Raw genomic sequence first — 18,730 nt, forward strand, 5'->3', positions numbered from 1 at the left:
AAGTTGAGTCCACTCTGGGCAACAGATTTAGAAACAGTTACTGATGATCTAATTTACTCTACATGCAAGACCTGAGGACAATCTGATTATTGTTATAAACCTAAATCCAACATTATTGTTCATATTCATCACAGGAAGGTGATGAAAGGCTTATATAGCCATTTCTACGTCTTCTTTCTCACAATGGCTGTACATTAATGTGAGGAGGAGGGCCCACCCACCTCCACATCACTATTTAGCAGAATAAGACCTCAATTTAAAACTATATGAAAAGCAAAAGGTAAAAGAAAATGCCTGGAGAACCTTAAGCTTAACTGACGGTCATTCCTATCTACTTTTCTACTGCCTCTAAAGCTTCATTCACTGACACAAATGGGAAAATGCTATCTGCGCATGGAGCATAGCAGACTCCACATCAGTCAGAGAAATAGGTTTTACCAGAATAAAACTGAAGGTGAATGGAAGAGTGTACATGATGTTAACTTCAGTAGCAGAATATTAAAACATTTTGTCACTGAATTTCTGGGAACAGAGAAGACCTACAAATCTAATTAAATGAATTAGTCTTCATTTGAAGACAACTGGAAGTTTGTGGTGTGCAAAATGGACAATGATCTTGGGAAAATGCAGAACAGACAGTTCTGTCATGTCAACATGAAGGGGTGGAAGGGTATTTTTTTATGGTCCTCAGGATTGGCTTCACTTTCTTGGGTGATCCTCAATCTCAAATAGTCTGATAGTCAAATCAGATATGATACTGGTGATTCCAGACTGGATTACCTCACAAACTAATGGATAGATTGCCATGAAAATTTGGTATGGACATTCACAGGGTACATCTCATGTGTCTTATAAGATTGTTCTGGGTCGACCGAAGACATGGGACATTTCAGGTCTCCTATATCGGCTCTGAGGACTGAGGACAGTGCTGGAGGAGCCATGACTGAGAAGACAGGAGACCATGCTTCGCGGAAGTGTTTTTGTAAAATGACATGCTTCTTTATCAGAAATCAGCTGCTGATTGGATGGTTCAGATGAATGATCTGAGGAAAGGAGGTCTCATGTAGTTAATAACGTGTTTCCTCAAGTCCTTCCTCCTCGTTTTCCTTGCATGTTCTGAACCCCTTTATAGGTTAGCTGAACCGAGTAAGAGTAGCCTGAGGTCCAGGGAACCACCACTGATGCAAGCAAAGAGTGTTTACAGTATGTCACAACTAAACACACTAAAAGCATATGCAAATAACTTATTTAAATAGCCAGCGCTATTTCAAACAATGTAGACAAATTAAAACAATAAATAGAATAAACGCAACAAACGTCTGTGCGCTTTATTGTGGGAGAGTTGTAGTGCAGGTGGATTGAGAGGCCAAGAACAGAGGGGAATAGCTGTGCACAGGCTCTCCAGCATCCTACTGTACATGCGCTGGGCAGTTCACTCAGGTCCGCCTTCATCCTGAGGGTCACACTGTCACCTCAGCAGAATGCAGCTGACCATTTCAAAACACTGGTCCAGGCCCTACTCTTGACTCCTAGGACATAATAGTTGAGTCGGCTGAGCAGTACTCATGGCTTTGTGGGCACAGTCCTCCACTCTTCCCACCGACTGTCCTCTTGTCACTCCTCCGCACATCTCCCGCAACCACTGTCTTTATGCCCAACCCCACACTGTATGTGAGTCACGCTAATTAGCCAGAGAGGTGGTTACAATCTCCTCACTGCTCACAGGAAGTCAAGACGCCTTTAGCAAATTATCACCATTAATAAAAAAATAAACATATCTTAAAACATGCAATCAAATAAAAACATAAATACATAAAATAAATAACCACAAGGGAAATGCATGACACAGGCATAAAATTCACACCAATAAAAAGTGACTAAACCCTTGCCCTGTGGCATAATATTTCAGTACAAGGTTTATTTTTCTGGTAGACTAACTGCTTACCTGTGGGTCTGCTTTGATTTGTGATCAGATGAGACACAGAAATCTGGTTTTTAATCCTTGTTTTTAGCTTTTATTGACAATAAAAATAAATACCACTGTTATTGAATTGGTAAAGAAGTTACTTGCTTGGCTGGAAGAATTGTAATGACAACAAATTAAAAGTTGAGAACAGGCTTTAGTACCACAGGCATGCATAAAACATGACTGTCACCACTGGGTGATGTGAAATTTTTTCCACTCTTACCTCTCACCTTGGCCTGTCTTCTGCTAACAGCAGGATGAGCTTGTCCAAACAAGTTAAATTCAGAGTGGTGGTGCACCTGTCAGACTCAGAAGATCGTTGTAGCCGGTTCAAGTGTGTGTTATTTTTTTTTTTAACGTGCATGAAAATTCATAATTGGGCTTCTGTGGAGCTGACCTTAGTTGAGCAAGCAACACCCACAATTTAGACTTTGGTAAAGTACTGATCAGTCAAGCAAGCATGCCCCCAAACACACTTCTCTCTGAGTTTTAACCCTGCTCTTAATTAAACTGTAATTTTGTGACTTTATGAAACAACTAAAGAAATGCAAAAAGAGTACAAAGAGACATAAAATGACCACAGAGACACAAGGCAGATGTGTAACTCGGTGTCAGCATCTAGGGAGGCGCTGTGGAGCAGTGGTTAGCACTGTCACCACACAGTAAAACGATTTTGGGTTTGAACACGGCAGCTGACTGGGACCTTTCTGTGTGACGTTGGCATGTTTTCCCCATTTTCTCCAAGTTCTACAGCTTTTGCACTCAGTCTAAATTTACTGGCAACTCTAAACTGCCTGTAGATGTAAATGTGAGTGCTGTATGCGGTGGAAGTCAGCATAGTGATCTGAAGCTGCAGCTCAGCCACCTGAAGGCTCAAAGTGTTCATTCAGAGATGCCCACCGCCTCAGCTGCTTGGCCATACTGTACTTGTGTTGCTATGCTGTTAGATTAACTCAAGCATTGCCACTGAATCTGAGTCTGACAGCAACAATTACAGTACTTTCACAATCCCTTAAATCACACATCAAAACAATTGTAGGTTTTAATGGAACAGTGAATGACCTTCCTGACTCAGTCTCTGTTACACACTTTCCTTGCATGAGATTCACTGTTTCTTTTGTTTATTGTCAAGCAAAAAGACAAAAAATATGTTCTACACAGGCCTGTATATACAGCATACTGTACATAATCTGAGGGCAGGATGTAGAGAGTCTCATTAAAAATAATTGCGTAGTGGGATAAGTGTTTGTGTTGTTATGCACATAATTGTCTGAACTAATGACCTGAAAGGAATAAGTTCTGAAATACATATTGAGACACACAGAGGAAAACATGGCCATGTGACTGTATTTCCTGCATATGTAAAAATGGATAATCTAATTAATCCAGATACCAGAAAGAGATTTTAGCATTTGTAGCATTTAGCAAATAAGAAATGCAAAATTAGCAGATGATCTTAAAGGCACTGATAACCACTGGTGTGGTTGATGTTTTAAAACACTTTCGCACAAGCACATACAATACATAACATTTTTTGACATCTCTTGATTTTTTTCTTTCTCCAGTGGCAAATGAAGATGGAGAGAGCTCCACCAGGCCGCAGGCCAGTTTTGGACGTAAGTTCACTCTTTGTCTTAATAGCCAGTTCACTAAATTCATTCATTCTGAAGTAGTTTCTTTTATTTTTATTATTAGTATTAATGCGTTATTTACCCCCAAATTAATGAGATAGTAGTTGCTGAGATTTCTCGCCACCTGAGTAAAATGGAAGTGAATGGAGTTCACACAGTAAAATAAAATCATTTAAAATGAACTCTGCAATGTGAATTTCAGGAAATTGTGTGTTAATAATGATAATCCATCCCACACACCTTGCTGTCAGGAGATTTCATCAGGAATGTTTCCTAATAAAGATAAAAAAATAAATGATGCAATTGAAAAAGAAATGAAATGGAAAAGAATAAGAAAAAGTATAGTTTCAGAATCAGAATCAGCTTTATTGGCAAGGTGTGCTGGAATTTGACTCTGTTACAGTGCCTCTAAATGTATATTACAATGTTCTTCTGTAAGGCAACAAGTAAATAAGGTAAAACTGAGAGAACACAAAAGAATGTGCAAACAAGAAAAAGGAATGTGCAATATAGAAAATAAAAATAAAGTGCTTATAAATATAGAAACAATCTACAGTGACCTGTAGTGCCAATCAGAGGGGAGTTCAAACAGTTTGTGTCCAGGGTGTGAGGGGTCTGCAGGGGTCTTCTCTGCCCTCCATGGAGGACCCGCGAGGTGTACAGGTCCTCCATGCAGTGTCACATTTACTTTACTGGGCTCCTTGAAACTTCTGTAAATTGCTAACTTTATTTGAGGATCTGAAAATGGTTTTTCCACTGATAAATTTTAACAAACCCTTTTTAAAGAAAGTCTATTTGTAGTTGTAGTAATACTTACTGTATCTACGGTTCAGTAAGTGTATGACTTCAAATGACAAACTAGTGCTGATATCATAAATCCACATGGGGGCAGCATTACATAGGTACTTATTTGTTTTGCCCCCCTCTGAGTTACTGAAAAGACTTGTACAGTACATTCAGTGGAGATTTAACTATTAGGTTTTTAAAATAATAAATAATGGAATCAAACAAATGAAAGCTTGATTTACGACACTATACTACAAGACTAACACTGCCAAGGCTTTTTTTTTGCTTGCTTTTGTTTGTTTTGCAGGCTCAAAGTCTCAGAGCGCTTTGTGGAATGCCATCACAGCAGGGATGGGGATCAAAAGCAAAGAGGAGAAGAGACTCCTGAATGACCCCCGAACTCCTGAAGAGATTCTGGCTGACGACTTTCCTGGAGCAGATGAACCAGATGCCACTGAGAAGACTGCCATCAGGTTTGCTGCTGTCACTGCATGTGTCTCTGCAATAATGCCCAAAAATATATATGTTGAATCCTGTGTCAGGCTGCTATGCTGATTACTTTACTTACACTGGTGTAATTTGCATACTACCGGCATACCTCTTTAATCATACTTGACATAGGGAGGAAACAAAGTAACGAACATGTGTTTGATGAGGCATCATTCTGCACTGTGTATTTGCTAGCTTCTATGGAGAGGATAATGTTCTGTCTGACATTTGGCGTTCTTGATACACACAAATGCACGCACTCTCTCTCTCACACACACAGCTAATTGCTGTGCATGGCTGCTGACCTCAAGGGACATGGGCATGATTGACTCCACCTTGATGACGAGGCCGTCAAATCACCATTAACATAAATTGTTGTAACTTTTCGAATATCAAATGTCTTTTAACGCCTGATTCCAATTAACCTTGATGGCTCTGAATACTGTTACAAATCCTGCAGATGGTGGGGAGTGGGCATTTGTCAGAGGATACTAAATATGCTCCTAGTAATTGATAATGAGCTTGTGATTGTATGCAAAATAGACGAGGAGTTATAGCAAGCTGACCTGGAGAGAGAGTTTTTTAACATGTTTGTGTGGCAAGCAGTCATCATCATCATCACCATTATCTTTATTAGCAGATTTAAACTTCCATTAAAAAGGCACACATCACAAAAATACAAAACAGCAAAGACAACAAGGGCTGAACACAACCATAACAACAGGGATTTTCATTTTATTGGGTTTGAAGTTGTTGAAATTCCATGTGACTGCTTGCCTCATTTTCTTTTTCTGCTTTCCAAAGTTTCTCTGCGGTAACAAACAATTCTTCTCTGGGGCTTCTCTTTGCTATCTCAAATTACAGTGCCGTTGTTTCCTGCCATAATCATCCCCAGAGCACAGGTCCTTTTTTATTCCACAGTAGGGTGGTGACAAGTAGAAATTGATTTTCCACCCGACTGGTCACAGCCCGTTCTTTAATTTAAAAGCTACAGCCCAGAATTTAAATAAAAACAGGGCATACACAAAGCCGCTAAAAGCACTCTCACTTTCCATAGAGGAAACAGTTCATTTGTCCACAGAGGCATTGACTTATTCCAGTGTCATATATTAAGATGTAGCTTAAGCTTTATTAATCAGGCTGGGGAACTAATGGCAAGCATGAGCCAAATACTTCTAAATCTTTGGCTGAGGCTGGACAATTTGCATAAGTGTCTACTGCCCTGCACAGGAATGATTAATTTCAGTGGAACTAACAGTTTAAAGATGGGTCAAATATGCTTTCCCTGCCAATTTCATGTTTATTAAAATCATTTGCTGTAGCAAATATTGCCTATAGAAAAGGGCAATAGCATATGATTCACAGTAATCATACCCCTAGTGGGCAGCCATCCTATTCCTTATGTAGTTGTATGCGAAACAGTGGTTAATAGTGAACAAATCCACAGGGAGTTACTCGGATCAACCACTGTATGACAAATGGAAAGATTGTGTTCCAGGGTGATTAAATGACAGTGGGATAGCAGTAATCTATAAAATGATTAGTGATGTGTCACCTATGAGGCAAGGGTTGGCTGCTACCCTCCAGGCAATGATAATTAGATTATATTGGAGAATGAAGAGAGATCACATGATGTATAGCAGGTGGAGTGACAGTGAGTTAGTTAAAGGACAGGAGGTACTGACTGTCATAAACCGGGGTTGAATTAAGGTAAAAGTCAGCTGAGATTAGGTGAATATGGTGAAACTGAGACAAATCTTACTGTATTTTTAAGTCTTGCACTATTTTGATTAAACCCCACAGTCCATTTCCCTTCAAGTATGCAAATGGATAGTTTAATGTGCTCAGCTGGCTGCAGTCTTCCACTCAATTTATGACTTTACAAAGCTGCTTGATTTTCTTTTTACCTTTTCCCAGTTATTTTCAGATCAGCTGAGTGGCTGCCTAATTCTTTGGGTACATAGCAGCTGCTGAAATTGTGTTGGGATTGCATCTGTTGCTGAAGCACAGTTGAGTGCATGCTTAGTCACACAGCAAGGGACAGGAGACAATATGGAGCCATTAGTGTATAAACACATGCTGACTCATTGTGTGGCTGGTGTCATGCTGTTGTTTCTGCTCATTAGGGGCACCTTATGCATTTTTCGGACTATGTGGTGCCTCGAAACCAGCCATTTTATGAATGGCATCATGCATAGCAGACTGCTATGTCATAGTTTAACCTAGAGTCCACAATCACTCACTATTTGTCACTTGTTTAAATTCTGATGTTTTACCTGTTGGTTGACTAATTGGTGTTTTTTTTTTCTTTACATGAGCTTTGAATTTTCACCATCATTTGAATCAGCAATTTCTTCTCTTCCAGTTTGATTTGTTTGATTGATTTGTGTTTCCATTTATAATTACACCTCTGGCATAAAAGTCAAATCTTTAAGGGGGGAAAAAACCCAAATACAAAAGCTATTTCCACTGTGGTCCCAAGAAAAGGGGAGGTGAAAGGTGTTAGATTATTACTCAGTAGTTAAAATGACCTTTTTATAAATTGTATACATCTGTTTGCGCCGTTGTTATTTGAGGCTAGGGTGTTTGTTAACCATGGTAAAACCTGCAATTACACATGATGATCGGCCTATGTTGTAAAAACATATGCACTTATAATGCAGATAGAAATAATCTAATGGCAGGTCCATTTGTAGAAAAGTAGAATGGTAATAAATGCATAAAAAGTCCGTATAATTGTTAAAGAATTATCCTTTTTATTTTTTCAGCAAGAACACATAAAATATCACTAGTAACAAAAAGGTTGAATTTAATAGCTATCAAATAAATAAATTTGATAACTAGATACATTTTCATCCAGTAGTAACAAGCAAGATTACAATAGTGACAAGTAGCTTAGCAAACACTGAGTAATGGAAAAATAATGTATGTGTGGCAGTGACTAGTGCATCGGAGGGCAAAGTTGCCTTTCATGTCTTTGGCAGTTTGTTCTCAAACATAGTTATACACAGTATCTTCCAAAATATATAGATATTTACAGGCCTATATTATCACAGATACACATATCCACACAGGCAGCTAAAACCCAGACTGTCCTGTCTGGTCAGCTGTATGATTTATCTGCTGGTTAATTGGATGCTGTGTGCTGCCGTGAACTTTACAGTTGATTAAGACTGTTGTCTCCACTGTGGCAACCCACAGTTTTAGAGGTTGACCCCTGCTTTGGCTGAAGCCGCAGGTTTATAGACCCCTGCTGACATCCCTTGTGCAGCACCAACGTCCATCACTAGCCTCACTAGCCTGCTAATGAGCCTCTGTTAGCCAGTGTGACTGGAAGCACATGGGCAAATGGCAGAGCTATTTGTCAAGATGATTGAGGCTTGACCTCAAGGTATGCTAAAGAACTGCTCCACTGCTGTCTGACATCACATAGTGTTGGGCTATGATATACAGTATAGTTTGTAATATATTATTATTTATAAGGAATGGAAACAGTTTAACTTTTAGAACAAAAATCAATTTGTAAAATCCTAACAAAAACTGATGATCAAATATTATAACATATCAGGTTTTACTAATTTTAAAAATGGCTTTCCCAGAAGAGAGGCTACAGTGTGTGTTTGCATTAACATCTGCTATGTTAAGGTCAGTCCATTTTTAAATGGCATTTTTGGGAAATTACCTTTAGTACTGCCAGTCTAAAATAAGAGCAACACCCATCTCCCGACCTGTTTACACCTGTAATCTGCTTTTAGCTCTTTGCTTGGGTTATCCAGTCTGTGTTTAGGCTATGCAGTTGCCTCCTGACGGCTCTCACTAATACCTTGAATCAAAACCCCTTCTGGAGCTGTAGACAGCACTTATTACTACCAAGCTCAGACAGCCCTCTGTGCTCTACACGTTAAATGTGAAGGGTAAATAGTAGCATTTAAGTAGGAGCTTGTGAGGGGAGTATAGCATTTAGTAAGCCAAAGTGATAGAATAGGCAGCAGGTGATGAAGTGGTTAGCACTGTCACCTTGCAGCAAGAAGGTTCTGAGTTCAACCCTGATGACCCCAAGGCCTCTCTGGGTGGAGTTTGCATGTTCTCCCCTGAATTTTATTGGGGTACTCGGTTTCCTCCCATAGTCCAAAGACATGCAGCTTAGGTTAACAGGTGACTCTGTGAGTGGTCGTCTGTGTCTATGTGTCAACCCTGTGACACATGACGGTGACCTGTCCTGGGTATACCTCGCCCAGTGCCACCTGGCATTGGCCCCAGCCCCCCAGCAGCCCTATAACAGGATAAGCAGTATAGATAATGGATGGATGGAACAAATCCAGTATATTTGGTGGACTGATCCAAATCTATATGTATTTGACTGGTGGCCAGGGATATGGTTTCCATATTTTGGCACATCACTGTGCTAACATGGTCACAAATTTTGAATGGGTGATGGTGCTAGATGAAATATCAGGCAATCATCTTGATGATCATCCAATAAAACTTTGTACAAATCCATTAAAAAATGATGACATATTTTACTGAATTACTGTAGAAAAAATGTTGACCTGCTGTGATTAGAATTTCTCTGGTAGGAACATACAGTATGTATATATGAACATGAATATATGTGTGTTGCAGATTTCATGACAATCATTGAATAGATTACCATGAATTTTGCCACATTTATTGTTGATGGATCCAGGTTGTAGGAATACAAGCTGTCATTACTGTGGTAGCATCTCACTTATAAACATGCGTAATACTATGAGTATGACACACGTCACCTTTAAAGCACTTTTGCCAAAGAAATATGTCTAATAGATCCTGTAGAATACAGGCCTTCATGCATATGTACAGTGACTCCACAGCACTTTCACATCCAGACTGTGGAGGTCAAACAGAAGCAGTATGTTAGTAGTAGTAATGTTATTTTTTCCTCAAAACTGTCACAGCCAGTGTCAGACTAGCGTTTATAGACTGAATAATTTCCACATTCACACAGAATAGCGTCCTCTGTCAGAGGAATGACTGCAGATAGTGATTCACCAAAACATCTTTGCTATAACTGTCAGTTTCAATGTGCTCTATTCCACTCTGCCACATCAGTAGAGATGACAGCTCAAGAATGTAGCAGATAAATCCGGTGATAGATTTGACTACATTCAAGGTTTTTGTCAAGTTGTCAAGATGCTTCCACAAATAAACAACAAATGTCAACCTCATGGTGGTGCTAGAGGAACAGTCAAGCAATCACCCAGGTCAGTAGGCTTCATCCTATGGGGAATTTGAATGAATGTCCAAAATTTCTTGACAATCCATTCAACTGTTGTTGACATATTTCAGTTGGTGGGTGACCAACTCAACACCAGAAAGACATTGCCATCCCTAGAGCCACACCAGTAGCATGGCTTAAAATAGCCACCTAACACTTTATTGCCAAAGATAAGATATACAAATGCTTTGTATACTGGACTTACTTTCTTGTGTTTACATGGCGCACACTTCAGCCCAACATAGGGTTGAAAAATAATCATTATATTTCCTCCAGTGACAGTTTAAGACCTTTATAACCACAGGGTATAAGACAAGCCTGTTTAAAGGTCATTTATGCTGCGTCCCTCCTCACTTGGTCTCCATTTCACCTGTTGCATCATCTTTGACCTGTAGGATTCTCTCTTGGGATGGAGAAATAGGAAGTTTCCTCTCGGGGGTATATATTCTACCTCTATCACTATGAAAATAAATATCATTTTATGGTTGCATGCCGTCAATTTCATCCACCCATCCTTCCACTACATCCAATACAAAAATAGAAAGGAAGTGAAGATGGAGAATCATGTTTTGTGACAGATGATCTTCACCAAAATGGTGTCATTACTGCAACCGCCATTGCTATTTTGATGCATTGATATCCTTATCAAACTGCCTGGAAATATAAATGAGATTTAAATTTTTCATGTACCTCCAAATGGCTGTGGGTGTTAATAACTGGATTTTGATGTGTGAGCTTCGAGGGAGCCCAAGCACAGTAACAAAAATACCATAGCAGTGTTTTTTTCCCAGCAGGGCCTTCTGTCATAATCATACAAATAATTCATTTTACTCAGACCTGATTGATTAGGGTTTTTTTGTGAACAGCTGTTGTAATATTTTGGTGATCATCATGTGAAGGGACACAATCAGTTTTGGCACTTTTGTTGGTTTATCAGTCTGTGTTTATCAGAATGGTGTGAACCCCATTCTGTGTGAACCCCATTCACTCATTCAGACATACGGTACACTGTTGTTGTGTAGCCTCCTCCAGGCAAAGCCTTTGTTTACATTCTGCTATATTTGCTTCTCATCCTTTTAACTTAGTGAATATAATGACTTTTTTTGACAAACCACTAATAACTCACAATTCCTTAGCAACAATGGGCAAAAGACCTGTGTGTATTCCTAATATCTCACCATTGTTATATCTCGTGGTCCAAGTTGTCCATGCAGTTGAGCTTTTTTTTCCTGCAGTTTGAGGTGTTTCACTCATTGGCTGGCAATGTAATTAAAGTATTCCCTGAGATTTCTTGGGTGCAAAGGTTGGCGGCCACATCTCTCTCAGCGCGGCTGCATTCTGAGTCCTGCTATTTCATGCATCATGTTTTTTTTTCAAGTGAATATGGGATGCTAGAAATATTTTCTTCTTAAGGTTTTTAGGCATATTAGTTCTTGTTGCCCTGTGTTTATCAAAAATCTTATAATGAAAGTTGTCAAGCAGTCAGATGTGACTGAGATCCACATCCGAATCAATGAGTGACAAGGACCTAGTATTATTATCAACTTCTCAAATTTTTAACAAGTAAACATGGGGGTAATTCAGCCCGGCATCCATAATGGATGAGTCCACACCTCAATCCCTGTATTCAGTGACGGTGTATGAAGTTGCATGTGATTTGTGTCATGAGCTGTAACAGTAAGGGTTGGAGTGGTGGATGGACTTTCAAATGCTGTTCGACCACCTGACAAGCACTTCAGTTGGAGCATGCTGACACCTCAACTGTCGGTTACTTGCCATCACCACAGTCATTTGCATAATTGTTGAGGACTGATGTTTTGGAGTGGCGATAAGGTAAATGGAAAACGTATCTTTATTTTCTTCTTCTCTTCCCAGATGCAGATTGTACTGTCAGATTCACTAAGCCTTTAAATCAAGACTCAGCTACTGCAAACTTCTAACTACTGCTTCAGTCAGTATGCTCTGTGTATCTTCCTTTTCCTCATAAAAACTGGATTCTGAGCATCGTGTATTTTAGATCAACCTTCCTAGTTTTTGCGTTGTTTTTGACAGAACCTTTCTCACCAGGCCACACTTACACATACAGATGACAAAGTGCACATCAGGTTCCAGGGTTATGAGCCTGCGAACAACAAGCAGTGTAAGGTGAAGCTACTGTTGACATTTCCCCTCAAGTTGACCTGTCAACTCCGCTTGGGAAATGTGGATTGAGATCTCCTGGGAACCAGCATACCTCCACAATAAAGGATAAAAACAGTTATCAAAAGTTGAATCAAGAAAGGCAGCCAATAAGAGAAAAAACTGAAACCCAACGACAAAGTGGGAAGAAAGAGACACAGATAAGTAGGCCTTTGAAGAGGACATCAGCAGGGTTCATGGCACTTGAGCAAACCTCTCTACTTCCTCATCACAGAGGACCTATCTCAGCAGATGAAAGCAGGAACCTCTTTGAGGTGGCGCCCTGGCATTACCCCTGCATCAAGTAATTGAAAGACCTGAGAGTATGGCAGGGGGCTTAGCGAAAGGATGGGGGTAGTGGTGGAATAGGCTGAATTATCCTTGTATGTTTTGGACATGTGTACAATAAGAAGACAGCTGTATGTTCTCATGGTTTTTACTAGATGTTCATTGAACTAAGAGCTTTCTAAGGAGGAGAGGAACGAAGAAGTAGTGAAAGGCTACACAGATAATATTCACAGATCGGTCATAACATTGATTATCTTGTAACAATGGCACCTGTCAGTGTGTGGGGTATATTAGACAATGAGGCAAAATATGCATGTGTAAGGATCTGAGCACCTTTGACCATGTCCAAACTGTGATGGGTGACAGTGAGGCTCAGTGATGATGAGGTCGAATTTCACTGATCCTTTTCAAAAGATTCAATTTAGTTTGAATCTTTGTTAAAATGGTTGAAAATGAGAAATACTGTACATTCAATTATATTTAATGTATTGCATCCTTGTATTTGGAAGGATTGGATATGGGATGGCCCTGATGCGCTCACAGTAATCTCAGTCAAATCAGTGTCACTGCACTGTCTGCAAGCTTTTTAAACCATGACATTTAATATTTAATGTATTCATCTATATTTTGAGATGAATACATTACAGGCCTAAAGTTGACACATTTACACATTTGAGGAGGTCATTGTTTGCCTGATGATATTCACCTTTACATTTACTGATGCCATAAGAAAATGTGTGTCAGAAGGATAAAAAAAAGCATAAGGAAAAGCTGTGTGATTGATGCACTGTCTCACAGAGAAATGTCCTGTTTAACATAATTTCTTTAACTTTTCTTCCAGTAATCCAGGACACTTAAACCTTCACCATTTCTTCTCCTAAAGGTTTCTTCCTTCAGTTTCTCTCCATCCTCCCTCACTCTGGTTTTCCAGTGGATGAAAGGGAACATGGTTTCTCATTATCAGCCAGACTCCACCCTCCTTTTGACTGGTGGTGTTTCTTCTCCCTCCCTCTTGTGTGGAGAGCTCAGCAGTAAGCGTTAATCCCAGATTGCGCTGCGCTGCCTTCTGGATCCCGTTGTTGCTGGGAGAGCATGGCACAACTCCAGGACCCCTGCGCTCCCACAGGAGAGAAGTGAACGGATGGGAGAGAGAGAGAAAAGAGAGGGAGAAAGGTACATTTGGACTGTTTTGTGACTGTCACAGCTGCTTGAGCACTGCACAGAGTGTTATCGAGTTTCAGTCACACACACTCTCTCGCATAAACAAGAGAGAAAGGGGAAGGATGATGACCGGCTCGTCTCAGCTGTGGACGCCAGTGTGAATGAAGAAAGAGGAAACCTTGGTTACATCCTGGGTTCAACCACATCTTAACCTCTCACCACTCGGTTGTTGAGTCTTCCTCACCGCTCACACTTGAGAGGGATTAAACTTTTTTCTTCTCTTTTTGATCTGTTGCTGGCACATGCGAAACACTGACATGGAGTCTCCCACCAAAGAGATCGAGGAGTTTGAAAGCACAGCCCTGAAGTACCTCCAACCAGAACAGATTGAAAAGATTTGGCTCAGGCTTCGGGGACTGTGAGTTTAACCACTTTTAACTGCTTTCAGCACATGTGTGTGAATGAAGTAATGCTGTGTGTGTGCCTCTGTGTGAGTGACATTTGTGTTTGAGTTCATTTTGTAATATTAATATGAATTGATCAATAACAATGTATTTGTAAGACCATAGTCATAAATCATAAAATCTGATAGAAAAAAGCATAGTAAGGATACAGTAAAATGCGTGGATGTCATTATAAAAGCATGACACTGTTCAACTCAGTAATTTTGTTTACACTGTACGTGAGTTACACTGTGTGTGTATGTGTCAGTATATGGGAGAACGAAGGAACCAAGGATAGACCGATAAAAGTAGAGTGAAGATTTAAGAAGTAGGAAAAACATAGACAGAGATTGGAATTGCTCAGACTAAACCAGAGCGTCTCAGAGCCACTTCCTCTAAACTGTTTTGAATGGTTTGTTTGCTTTGTTGGACACAGTGCAAGAAAAAGAAAAGCACAGAACTGAAGTATAACCAGTGAGGAGAAAGCAAGGAGGGTAGCTCACACAGATAAGGACGTTCATTTATTTTCTTTAATTTGTTTTACTTCAGTGCACCATTTTTAACACAAGGGCACTGTGGAGCTTTGGTGCTATTCTTATGACAGTTGCGTATCTCATCTAACATGCATGAAACACCTGCTGTCCATATAGGATTTTGCAACAGAACACTAAACTTGAACTTTAATCATTCAATACATGTATTTTATGGTGAATCAGTTATATAGAGGGTTTTTTTTCCTTTTTTGCCTTCCTCTGTGGCTTTATTCTCTTTTTGTGTGCTTATTTTTGAGCCTGCCATGCACCCAGACTGTTTCTCTTTAAATAATACAGAATTGTCATCAAGCCTCACATTCCTCGTTTTTTCCAGTTTCTTTAGGGAGATTCTTTTTTTAATGCTGCAATATTATTGACACATCCGCTAACTAATCAACACCTCTATGACCTTTCACCCTGAAAAGAAAGACCCACACACTTTATTTGCCATTTGAAGTGGAAATTGAATTTTCTATTATTCATTTCTCATCCTTCATACTCAGCAGAGGGAGAAGACAGCAGTGTTGCTTGAATGATTGTGTTTAAAACCTTTAATGTTCCTGCTGGAGGCCAGAATTAAATGCAGTTTCTTCCTGCACTGCAAATGAAGACTGAGTGAATGTGCATGGGGCTGTTCATGATTTTCTGCTTTTCATCTGTCAGCCTTCCTGTACCCCTCACCTCACTAATTTATTTTTAGTTATTTTTGTGTCATGGAATTTCTGTTGTTCATGATTGGTTGTTGTGGGTCCCTCCACCATCATCCTCTGCCACATTTAGTTTCCTCAGATGGCTTCACTGTCTCTTCCATTCAGTCACTGTCATAAATTCCCTATCATAGCCATCTGTCTTTCTGAATATAGATGAATGGGTCGTTTTTCTTTTCTGTTTTTTTCACATCGTGCCTATGCTGCAGTCTGCTGAGCGCTCGGAGGGCTCCTGTTGCGTGTCAGAGATCACATTAGCCTTTAATCTCACAAAGAGCCTCCATCTGAAGAGAGGGGTGCTGCGACTGACAGGCAGCACCCACAGATGTTGCCGCTTCACACAGTGAATGTTGTGTGTTTAATAGGGAGGGCTCAAGGAAAGGTTGACTATGCATGTACTTGTATGAATTGGATGTGTTAGAAAGTGTATACAGCCGCTTGGTGACATTTATGGTATATGTTGCCAGTTTATCATAGGAAATATGTTTGACAGCTGTATGTTTTTTGTGTAAGAGTGTGTGTGTGTGTGGTTGTGCTGGATGGCTATCATAGCCCTTTCTGGCCCAGTGTACTCCACAGAGTACCCTAATCATCCATGGATGGGCAGAGAGAGCATTTGCTTCGGACAGTTTTCCCTCTGCTCAACCTTCAGTGACTCAGTCTAAAGCCCAGTGACATCCATTAATCAAGGCATAAAGAGCATGTTCTGTTTTATTACTTATGTTTGACAAATGAGCCCTTTGTTTTTGCATCAGTGAATGGATACCAGTAGATTTCTATTAGTAAAGGAGATCCCCGCAACAGACCGGACCTCACCATCGCCCACTAATTAGTGGAAATCAATCATTTAATCACTTGATCAAAAGTTCAGAGGTGGACAACTTTTATTTGAATCAACGTTGGTGCCTGATCAATGTATGACACTCTCGCATTTATGAGGCACTGACGAATATATAAGAAAACAGTTCAACAGTAGTGGTGGAAAGTTAGAGCTAATGATTAGTTAATTAGATTGACAGAAAAAGTAACTATTTTGATAATTGTTTAGGCCTAAATCACGTACAACTGCAAAGCATTTCATGGTTCCATCTTCTTAGATATGCTACTTTTCTTTGTAATTATTTTAAGAATTGTAATTTATTTCTGTTCTTGTTTTGTCCAACTATGTGTAGTTTGACTACTGGTTGGACAAAACAAGCATGTGAAGGTGTCACTTTTGGCTTTAGGCAGTTGTGATGACCTTTTCTCACTGTTTTAAGTTTTACAAACAATTAATAAATAATGGATGGAAATAACTGGATTAATCCATAAAGAAAATAACCGTTAGTTGTGTAACAGTTAGATTTATTTAAGTTCTATAAACTACAGTACAACACTAAAATAGTGCTTATATAGATAGAGTGTAATAGTCACTTTGGATATGTATTTTCATGTATACGTTTACTTAGGTAACCTTCTCAATGCAGAACTTTAGCTTATAATGGAGTTTTTTTTACACAAGTAATACTTCCTCCACCACTGTCCAAGCAAAGTGTCAGAGACCAAACAGTAAAGCAGAGGACACAGCTTTTAAACTTCAAAAAAGATGGGCTTTATATTCACCCAAAATATAAACATTAATATCAAATAAGCTGGGCCCTAAAATAAGGAAACTTGAAATACAGCAAATTGACCTGTACAGTACCTTTAACAAAAACCAACTGACTTAACAAATGGGGGAACATATATAATGGCTGGCCAAACCAATAACACACACAGGGAATAGACGAAAACACTATCTAAATAATCTACCAATGAACACTGAACAGGCAGTCTAACAACTAAATATTTTTCTTTATATATATAAAAAAAAACAATGCCACAAATAAAGCTTTAACATAAACTACAAACAAATAAACATATTTCTCCCAAACTCCCCCCTTCTTGTTTTGGGCACTTGGTACAGTGCAGGCCTAGTGGGAGGCGCTTAAGGCTGCTGCTGCCTCATTCCAATCTTTTTGTTGGGACCGCCCCCATCCATGGACCAGGAAATGGTAAAAAAAAGAAAATTTGTACACATTAACAATACAAACTTAACCAAATGTGCAAGCTTCATTGATTAATTGTGTATGTCCAATGTCAAATCAAATGCTTATCATCTACCTACTACTTAAATCTACACATGAACAAAGAAAACAAAAGAACATTACATAGCTAATTCCACTGCTGGTGGCCCCCACATGGTGAAGGCCGGGGCTAAGATTTTGCTCAATAATATCTTTGTAAACTATAAATACAGTCATTTTTGGAATTTTCATGAGCTCTTTTCATTAGGTTTAAGGCTAGGCAGGACCCAAAATGCAGACATGACGCAGGTTTAAAGTCTTTATGTGGTTTATTCAGGGAATAACAAACAGGGACTAAACAAGAGGCTCGACCTGGTGGAACTAACAAAAATATCAAACTAACAAAGAACTGAAGATCAACCAGGGAGAATTCTATCTTAACAGAAAGCACAACTCTCCTTAAGGGTAGACAGAGAAACCAACACAGAACTTAGAGGCGAGACAGGAAAAAACGTCCAAGAACACTTAATAGTCCAGGGGGGATAACAGGGATTACTGGGTGCGCGAAACAGGCACACAGTACTGGACAGAGGTGGCAGCAAGCAGACGAGAAGGATCCAGGAGTTGGGAGATAAGAGCGACAGGATGTAGTAAGCAGTCAAGAAACAGGAGGACACCAGGCACACAGAGCAGAGAACGGGTATCCAAGTTAGGGTGATGGAACAAACAGGGCATGGAGAACAGACAACAAAGACAAGCAGAATATAGACGGCAGACGAACCAGCAACAGATGGAGGGAAGGGAGGAGAATATATGGGCTAGAGACCAGGGGATAATGAGCGGCAGGTGAAGACAGTAAACGGTAATCAGGAACCAAAGTACAGCTGGGACAGGTGAACTTTGGTTTCCATTTTGCTGTTTATTTTTGTCTTCTCTCATATTTTTCCATTAAAACTCCCCTTTTTTGTATCATTGACTTTGTTTCAAACTGTCATCATTCTCCAACACAACTGTTTAACTGTGACAGTTCATCTCTTTTTCAATTTAATTGCTGGTCCGACTCTAAATGATTGATTTAATTTTTTTCCCCCCCACTAATCTTGAGTGAGCACTTCATTATGGAGACTATTTTCTATTATGATGAACACCAGGAAAATTGCTATAGAAAATGATTGCGAAACAAATCAAACTAAGAGCTGTAAATTGTGCCTGATTGGAATTTAAATCCACGTCTGCAGTTGAACAG

At 39.6% G+C, this 18,730-nt stretch overlaps 1 protein-coding gene across 8 annotated transcripts in view; it reads left to right on the plus strand.

Moving 5' to 3' along the window:
• Positions 1 to 18,730, plus strand: part of pde1cb (phosphodiesterase 1C, calmodulin-dependent b) — an 82,431-nt gene that overhangs the window by 13,585 nt on the left and 50,116 nt on the right. For 6 of the 8 annotated variants that reach the window (XM_020591526.1, XM_020591525.1, XM_020591527.1 and 3 more), the window contains 2 exons: positions 3,532 to 3,582; positions 4,691 to 4,856. In XM_020591526.1, the coding sequence (XP_020447182.1) occupies positions 3,532 to 3,582; positions 4,691 to 4,856 (217 nt within the window). Of the gene's footprint in view, positions 1 to 3,531; positions 3,583 to 4,690; positions 4,857 to 13,558; positions 14,175 to 18,730 lie in introns of those variants that run through there. The other 2 variants (XM_020591531.1, XM_020591532.1) reach the window with 1 other exon arrangement.

Source organism: Monopterus albus, unplaced genomic scaffold, assembly GCF_001952655.1.
Source record: "Monopterus albus unplaced genomic scaffold, M_albus_1.0 scaffold14.1, whole genome shotgun sequence".
NCBI lineage: Eukaryota > Metazoa > Chordata > Actinopteri > Synbranchiformes > Synbranchidae > Monopterus > Monopterus albus.